This window comes from Colobus angolensis, unplaced genomic scaffold (genome assembly GCF_000951035.1).
Source record: "Colobus angolensis palliatus isolate OR3802 unplaced genomic scaffold, Cang.pa_1.0 Scaffold212, whole genome shotgun sequence".
Lineage (NCBI taxonomy): Eukaryota > Metazoa > Chordata > Mammalia > Primates > Cercopithecidae > Colobus > Colobus angolensis.
This window is the reverse complement of record NW_012115289.1, coordinates 5,015,129-5,024,703: the sequence shown is the minus strand read 5'-3', so window position 1 is coordinate 5,024,703 and position 9,575 is coordinate 5,015,129. Positions and strand designations below refer to the sequence as shown.

At 36.1% G+C, this 9,575-nt stretch overlaps 1 protein-coding gene across 1 annotated transcript in view; it reads right to left on the bottom strand.

The window, feature by feature from the left end:
• The window catches only part of IL6ST (interleukin 6 signal transducer), a 46,146-nt gene that overhangs the window by 15,371 nt on the left and 21,200 nt on the right, over positions 1-9,575 (bottom strand). Inside the window, exons 4-7 of the mRNA XM_011942928.1 lie at positions 6,507-6,695; positions 5,730-5,884; positions 2,842-3,001; positions 842-894 (exon numbers count right to left, since the gene is read on the bottom strand). Of these exons, the coding sequence (XP_011798318.1) occupies positions 842-894; positions 2,842-3,001; positions 5,730-5,884; positions 6,507-6,695 (557 nt within the window). The remainder of the gene's footprint in view (positions 1-841; positions 895-2,841; positions 3,002-5,729; positions 5,885-6,506; positions 6,696-9,575) is intronic.

Here is a 9,575-nt window from a genome sequence, read left to right as displayed (position 1 = left end):
AACTAAATAGGAATCACTCTTTCTTATAACTTCATGCTCTTTATTCTGTTTGTATACTGCACTGTATTCTTGTGTATTTATCTGCTTGAATCTTCTGTACCAGCAGCCTTTTCCCAGCCTTCTTGGGTCTGTCTGCCTGTCCTCACTTCTGTTTTGTCATCTGTAATTGCCTCTTCATGATCTTAGATTTTATTCAACTCCTCTCTTATTCTATTAAATACCAGGTCTTCTGATTATAAAAATTTTGAAAAATTAGTTTATATGATTTTTAAAGAAAAAAATGAACTTTTTGAAACAAAGTTTTTAACAGTGAAAAATAAAAATGAAATAAATATAAGTTGATACTACTTATCGCTGAAAATCAAACTGGAAAATCTATTTAAACACATTGCTTACCCCTAAATATTCATAGGAATAATAAAACAAATTAAGATAAATGTACTAAAATAAGTTTATTACTTTATGTAAGGATGATTGAGAGTGACGGGATGTAATAAAAACAAATGCACAGTATTGTTATGATAATCACTAACCATCTGAAAAAGCACTCCATAAAACAGTGTTTTTTTCCAGAGACAGTGTCTGACTCTGTTGCCCAGGCTGGAGTGTAGTGGATGACTGTAGTGCACTATAACCTTCAGCTCCTAGGCTCAGGTGATCCTCCTACCTCAGCATCCCAAGTAGCTGGGGGGGTGTGGCCACCATACCCAGCCAAAACATAAATTGTTAAATACCAGTAATTAAATTTGGTTTTAAAAATACCTGCAGTATTTTTTAAAACTTTTATAGTAGCCATTAAATGTAGTGTAGTATATAATTTTCAGCAGTAAGTAATATCAACCGACATTTCATTTTTACTTCTCATTGTTAAGCTTTTTATTGCAAAAAGTTTGTCTTTAAAAAAACCAATGGCGTTAACTAGTTTCTCAAAATTTTTATAAATATAATAGCAAGATATGGTAGTCAGTAGAATAAGAAAGGAGTTGAATAAAATCTAAGCAGTGAGGCTGGGTATAGTGGCTCGTGCTTGCAATCTTAGCACTTTGGGAGGCCGAGGCATCACTTCAGCTCAGTAGTTAAAGACCAGCCTGGGCACCAAGGCAAAACCTTGTCTCCACAAAAAAATACAGAAATTTGCTGGGCATGGTGGCGCGTGCCTGTTGTCCCAGCTACGTTGGGGGCTAAGGCAGGAGGATCGCTTGAGCCTTGGAGGTTGAGGCTGCAGTGAGCCGTGTTCATGCCACTGCACTCCAGCCTGGGCAACAGAGTAAGGCACTATTTCCAAAAAACAACAAAAAAATCTAAGTACTGACATGTTAATCATGAAGAGGCAATTACAGACAACAAAACAGAAAGGATAGGACAGGCAGACCAGAAAGGTTGGGAAAAAGGCTGCTGGTACAGAAGTTCAAATGCATAAATTCACATGAGTACAGTGCAGCACCCAAACAGAATAAAGAACATGAAATTATTTAAAAATATATATATATATGAGCTGGAAATATTTCCTAACATAAAGAGAACCCAGAGATTTCATTCACTCATTGATCTGATGAAGATTATGTACACTTGGTACATTAAAAATGCACACAGGCACTAACCACAATATTTTAAGTATTTCATGAACTCCTCCCCATGTATCTCATTTTAAGGATTCCTGGTCAAGACAAAGCAATCTGGCTGAGGACTCCCAAAGCAGCAATAGCCAAAATTGCTTTCTTTCTCAGCATTTATGAGTTAGAGAAAATTCTTAGGGGAGAAGGGAAATTTCTGCCTTTGACATTCTCAAGTCACATGACCTAAACCTCTAGAAGAGCTGGAAGTAAAGGGATATAGGTGGTAGGGGAATTTTTCAGCCACAGCTACTGCCACTGATAACTAAGAGATGAGTCTGTGATAGGAAGGTCTCAAAATGAAAAATGTATGCCACAGGATTATTTCTTGAACTTAGTAACATCAGCTGCTTTGCAGTGAAGATCTTACTTTAGACTGTACACTCTTTTTGTGCCTTTTTTATTCTATACCATATATATTATCTATAGGAGAAAAAAGGAAAATAAAAACTAACCAACCAAAATTCCAAGATCAACCGCTTCCCAGGGGCTTATCAAATGCTATTAGAAAAAAAATGAATAAAAGGTATAATACAAATATCTTTTTGATAGTGAGAATCTAAGGTATAGTTTGCTAGACTGTGTGATTTTAATGATTCTGGATGTGATTCTCTAGTTAGGAGTATCTCTGGAGAAGTCTCCTTGAGTAAAATGTTCTAGACTTATCAACAGTTAAGTCAACGGTTTTCTGATTATCTAAGTCATCATTCCATGATGACTTTTTTTTTTTTGAGACGGAGTCTCGTTCTGTCACCCAGGCTGAAGTGCAGTGGCGTGATCTTGGCTCACTGCAACCTCCGCCTCCCAGGTTCAAGCGATTCTCCTGCTTCAGCCTCCCGAGTAGCTGGGACTACAGGCGCCCGCCACCATGCATGGCTAATTTTTGTATTTTTAATAGAGAAGGGGTTTCACCATATTGGCCAGGCTGGTCTCGAACTCCTGACCTTATGATCCGCCCACCTCAGCCTCCCAAAGTACAGGGATTACAGGCGTAAGCCACCCCACCTGGCCTCCATGATAATTTAATTAGGTATCAAATAGACTTATACTATCAATGATCCATATTAAATTTTATATCTTAATGTCCTTAAAAATGAAAACATAAAATACTGCAGTTTGAATAAAATGATCACAAACCAAGAAGCAATGAGGCTATATTATTAAAACCAGAATCAATTCACAGATGGAATTCCAATAGCTTTACTTCTTCATATACTTATTTACTTACTATCTTCATAGGTGATCCCATTTGCTTCTTCACTCCAGTCACTCCAGTATCCCTTACCATCTTCCTTCATACAGCGAATCCTAAACACATATTCTGTAAAAGGTTTAAGATCTTGGACAGTGAATGAAGATCGAGTGGATGCTGTATCTTCAGGGGGAATCTGAAAAAAAGCAAATCAACCAACAGAAAACCTCAATTAGTAAGGTCTTCTAAGTTGTGTTAAAATTTAGAAACTTTTTTCTTCTGCAGCACAGCCTTGCTCTGTTGCCCAGGTTGGAGTGTAGTGGTGCAATATTGGCTCGCCACAACCTCTACCTCCCAGGTTCACGCGATTCTCCTACCTCTGCCTCTGAGTAGCTGGGACTGCAGGTGCCCACCACCACTCCCAGCTAATTTTTGTATTTTTTAGTATCAATGAGGTTTCACCATGTTGGCCAGGCTGGTCTGGAATTCCTGACCTCAAGCAATCCACCTGCCTCGGCCTCCCAAAGTGCTGGGATTATAGACGTGAGTCACTGTGCCCAGCCTAGAAACTATTTTTATTTATTTATTTTTGAGACAGAGTCTCCCTCTGTGGCCCAGGCTGGAGTGCAATGGTGTGATCTCGGCTCACTGCAACCTCCACCTCCCAGGTTCAAGTGATTCTACTGCCTCAGCCTCCTGAAACTATTTTATTGAAACAAGACTAATACATTAAACTCAACCTCTGGAGAGAAATAAGTGTAAGTTAAAAAGCAGTCCAAATCAGTAAAATTATTAGGTTTGAGGAGTATGGAAACATCTATTATCTTTCCTTTTTTCCCTTTATTTCTTCCATAGGGCCTATAGCTTAGGATTTCTGCAGGAAACAGATGGCACACTCCACTTAGAATAATTCAAGGAGGGCTTCATAAAGGGACTACGTACAGAGTATATGGATCCTTAGAGAGTGCAGTTAGTACTGTGGGGCTTAGAGCTGTTTCTACCTCTAGGCCCAAAGGGATGAGGAGAAGTACCAGAACCTGAAAGAAGGTCAGCTAGAGAGGGCTATCTTGACAGGCAGTGACCTTCAGTTGAAAGACAGCCAGCCAGGTGCAGCGCCTCACGCCTGTAATCCCAGCACTTTGGGAGACTGAGGTGGGTGGATCACCTGAGGTCAGGAGTTCGAGACCAACCTGGCCAACATGGTGAAACCCCCATCTCTACTAAAAATACAAAAATTAGCTGGACATGGAGGTTACAGTGAACCAAGATCACGCCATTGCACTCTAGCCTGGGTGACAAGAGTGAAATTCCATCTCAAAAAAAAAAAAGAAAGAAAGGAAAAAAGACAGCCAGTTCCCAGGAAGAAGCGGGGAAAATCAACATGCCAATTTCACTGTTCTTCTATCTGTCTTCTCTCCTGCCTAGTCCCTTCCTTCCATTAACCAGTCATAAGAAGCTACAAAGAATGGGAACCCACAGATGAAATCTATACAGGTCAGCATGACACAACAAAGAGAAGGGTACAGTATAGATGTGGATGGGCAAAAGGAAGATATCCAGCCCAAACAAGAAAAACAAAAGTTTTCCTGGCTTTTAAACTTGGCTTTCAGATAAAAAGAGGAGATTAAATATAGATAAATAACTGGTCACATCACTCTAATTTGATATTGGATACAAAATAAATGTCAGTCTTTTTTGTAGCACTCAATTAAGATTCTGTACTTAATATCGCATTTTGAAGAACTTCAGGTATGTATATTCTCTGTACAACATGAAGTATTAATCCAATTTTGTTTTATTGCTTTTTCTGATTGTATTCTCAGCCCTTTAGATAAGTGGGGTAAGGAGACAAGTAGTAAAGTCATCAGCCCAATTCCCTTACAAGTTCACTGTGACCAGAGCAACAAAAGCAAAGACATACTGTTTGTGATAAATGGAATCAAAACAGAGAAGAGTATGGATAGCTGAACGCTATGGTGATAGCCTTTTTAAAAGCTCCAAGTATTTCTTTCGCCGGCATCATCATCTTTAGGTATACTATCCTTTTCAGTCCTACAAGTTCCCTACCAATCCCTTCCTCTACCTCAGTGGTTAACAAACTTTCTATACAAAGGTAGATAAAATATTTACTAATATTTTAGGCTTGCGGGCCAGATAGTCTCTTTTTTAACTACTCAACAATTCCATTGTAGAATAAAAATAGAGACAGTATGTAAAGAAATGAATGTGGCTGTGTTCCAATAAAACTTTATTTACAAAAACAAGTCACAGGCTGATTTTGGTGAACTACGGCACACCAATCCCTACACTAGCTACCTTATCCTTATAATCTCTTTATTTTTGCTCCTCCACTTAATTTGCTTCTTATTACTTGTATTCTTTGTATCTCACATCAAAAATGCCATTTCTAGGTTAGTAGGGGTAGCTCACATCTGTAATCCCAGCACTTTGGGAAGCCAAGGTAGGATAAACGCTTAAGGCTAGCAGTTTGAGACCATCCTGGGCAACATGGTGAGACTCCATCTCCACAAAAAAATAATAATTTTAAAAAGCCAGGTATGGTGGTGCACACCTGTAGTGAGACTAAGGCAGGAGGATCACTTAAGCTTAAGTTTGAAATTGCAGTGAGCCAGCGGCCTGGGCAAATGGGCACCTTGTTTCTAGAAGAAGAAAAAAAAAAAAGCCATTTCCTATCACCCTATATCATTTTCATGTTTTACTTAAAGGTTACTGTATTTAGCAAGGCTGTATTTTCTATCTGGATATCTTCCTGATTCCCCTTGTTTGAAATAAAGACCCAGAAGAGGTGTCAAGGAAAATATTTCACATAACCAGAAACTTAAAGACATTTAGAAAATGACTGAACCTTTTTAAGATTAGAGGGCTGAAAGGACTATTTGAATAAACAGTAACTTTCAATTTACCTGGCTCCAAGTTGAGGCATCTTTGGTCCTATATTGAATGTTATATTTTAGTCTTATAACACTCTTAATACTTGGGTTGGTCCATGTCAATTTTAAGATACTAGACAGTTCCTCTGAGTTGATCACTGATAAATTATGTGGCGGATTGGGCTTCACTGAAAAATAAAATAAATCCTAAGGTTTACTATGTTTTACAATTTCATATAGAAACTCAAATATACTCTTTATATTGTCCTTCCTTTATTTTACAATATTCATTTATCCTTACCAAATGAACTAAATTCTCTGAAAATTATGCTATGCTATATATATACCTCATAATGGAAACAAAAAAGACTTCCAAGGAATCTTTAGTTTTCCTTGTTAGTTTACTACATTTTTTAATCTCTTCAGGTTCATATGTCAAAAGACAAATACTTATGATATCAAATTTTTAAAAAAGAGAGTAAAAATGGAACATACATACTGTAATTACAATGGCGTAAGATGTTTGAGAACAGAAAACATTCAAAGTGAAAACAGCTGTTAAGTATGGTTGGATTATGGATATTTTTCTTTTTCCCAATTCTATTTGATATTATTGATAAAATTACTTCATAAAAATCACTAAGATAAATAAATGCTTGTTTCTACATTAATCAAAATCTAAAATCTACATTAAAATCTAAAATTTAAAATCTAAAAACTACATTAAAATCTAAAAAAATCTAAATATAAAAACTAATTTATAAACTACTACAGTGTCAAATAAACTCTCAAATTCAGGTTTATAACTACCTTTATATACAGGATCAAAATTGATATGATCTGACGTAACCTTCCCAAGGGCATTCTCTGCTTCTACCCAGACTTCAATGTTGACAAAATACACAGTAGAATAATCAACAGTGCATGAGGTGGGGGTGTCACGTTTTGCTTTGCAATCAGCAAACTTGTGTGTTGCCCTAAATACAAAAAATTGAAGAATCAGTCATTAAAAACACATCTGAAAAAATCAGAGTGAAAAAAATTACTTGCAAAGAATTTGATGAAAGACTTAGATTGTTGTAGCAAACTTTGCAATAAATTGTTGATCACTAACAAAATTTCTTAAAAATTAACCTTTCTTTAAAATTGACTTTGATCTATATCTTAAGACATAAAATTATTTTCAAATTTGTAGTCTAAAAATATTGTGCATTAAAATTGTATGCTCCATCCCCACTGATTCCTCTCCAAAAATTATCTATTTCCTTGTGATCCCAGTGCTGTTTTTTCTTTTTCCTAAAACAGAACCCTTACTGTACCAGAAATTTCTTTAAGCACAATATGCTAGGTGACAGGAGGTTAGGGGTAAGAATTTCTATCACCCCTGAGCCTTTAGTCTGAGAGCTAAAATCTCTTAGCCTCTTTCTAGTCAAACTTAGGCAACTACTTTCTGATTTCTATCACTATGGAAAGTTCCAAGCGATATTACTATATTTATTTTTAATTATATAAATTATTCCTCAATTAAAAATATTTATATATAACACTGTTTTTAAAAATAGAAGGATAAACCAAACCCCAAACTGAACCAAAACAAAAACGGTCAGCCTCTAAGGAGAAGAAGGAAATAAGGCAGAGGATTCAGGAATAGAATATAGACTTTTCTGAACATGTCTTAATACTATTAACAGATTTGACTTTTTGGATTGTTTTATATAATTATTAAGAAAAATTCCTAAAAATCAAATGCAAAAAGAAACATAAGAACTTGTGTACTGAGGATGTAGTATAATCACATAGAAAGGAACTATTCAAGTAACATTAAAACACAGTAATTTGACTACTACACATCCTTCATAGAGAAAAACAGTCTTAAAATCATTCTTAGTAATCATTTTGTTGGTGCTAATACTTGTGTTATTATTCTGCAGCTGCTGTATTAACCATAGGATAAAGCAAATTAATAATTATGTTAGCGTTGTTGTGAACTATGTTTTTCAGTTCATAGGAAAGAAGATGTAGATGTCAGGTGAATGTAATTATGTAAAAACCTATAGTCCTAATTTTAAACTGAAAATATTAGTATGAATTCGTATTTTCAAAAGCTGTATTATATCTCAAACCACAAAACATGTCCCAACTCTTTCGACTGAAAAAATCTAAACACTATGACAAACCAGTAGTGATGAATTCCTGTAGCACCCAGATTGTAGTCTATAAACATTATTTCACACTAAATGAAACCAGAGAGTTTTGGGAAAAGGTTGATTCCAGGTCTGGGTGAGGAAATACATAAGATGAGCCTGTAAAAAAGCATGTTGTATCAGAGAGCTATTAAAGGCTAAGAAAGTTGTGTTAAGTGGTGGTGGGTGCCTATAAACCCAGCCACTCGGGAGGCAGTGAGCCAAGATCACGCCACTTCACTACAGCCTGGTCAAAACAGCAGAACTCTTGTCTCAGAAAAAAAAAAAAAAAGGATGAATGAGCCAATTTGAATCAAGTGCCACTGATCAAAGATGGGACAATCCATAATGAATTAAAACACAACAAATATGTTTAAATATAAATTCATAATGAGAAAGAAAAGCCCTCATTATCTACCTTTGGAGGATACTAGGTAATCAACTAATTATAAAACTAGTAATTAAGGAAAAATATCAAACCTATCTTGCTTCTCTTATCTGAACTGTACTTCAGGGTAAACCACAGCGGATAAAGGCAAGTTTCTCTTTATGCATTTCAGCTAAAACAAACAAAACACAGAATACCACAGTTTTGTAATTTACATACAAATTATAATCAGGATGACTGCTCAAAGCTGTAAGGGAAATACTAGTGGGAAAACAATATGGTTAAATTTTGGAAACATTCTGTTGAGTTATAAAACTTTTCACAAAAGAGTATATACTATATAATCTCATTTATATGAAACATTCTGTAGCAGGAAAAAATAAATCTATGGTGAAGAATATCAGACAGGTAGTTGCTCATGGGGTGGGGCAGTTGCTGAGACTGGCTGGGAAGGAGCAGGAGGGAACTTTCTGGGTGTGTTAGTAATGTTCTATGTCTTGATACTGATTTGAGTTACACAGGTGTCTGTACTTGTTAAAACTCACTGAATGATACACTAAGATCTGTGTTTTCACTATATGTAAACTTTATCTGAAAACTATACTGAACTCTAGTTCATGTAAATACCAAAGTGACTAAGAATGAGGTATATTAATGACTGTAACTCACTATGAAATACTGAAGTGATTAAGGGTGAGGTATATTAATGACTGCAACTCACTATGAAATACACAAAAAAGATCGATTGAGAGATAGAAGGATGCATAGATAAATAGGTGATAAAGCAAATACAGTAAAATGTTAATTGTAGAATCTAGGTGATGGGTATGCAAGAGTGTTCACTGTAAAATTCTTTCAGTTTTTCTGTTTGGAAAAAACAAATGGGAAACTTAGTAAAATAAAGGAGTAAGGCTGACAATACCCAAAACCACTGCTCAATCTTAATATCAGAAAAAAGAAAAACAGTGAAACATCATCTGGTCGTTCCTGATAGAAGTACACATCACTCCTACAAAATATTTTTTTTGGGGGGAAAAAAAATATCAAACCCAAATCTGATGAAATTTGTGTATCTAACAGCAATTTTTTGGAAAGAAAAAGACAAGGGGGTCAGGCGTGGTGGCCACGTCTGTAATCCCAACACTTTGGGAGGCGGAGGCGGGCAGATCATGAGGTCAGAAGTTCAAGACCAGCCTGAACAACATGGTGAAACCTGTTTCCATTAAAAACACACACACACAAAAATTAGCTGGGCATAGTGGCACACGCCTGTAATCCCAGCTACTCAGGAGGCTGAGGCAGGAGAAT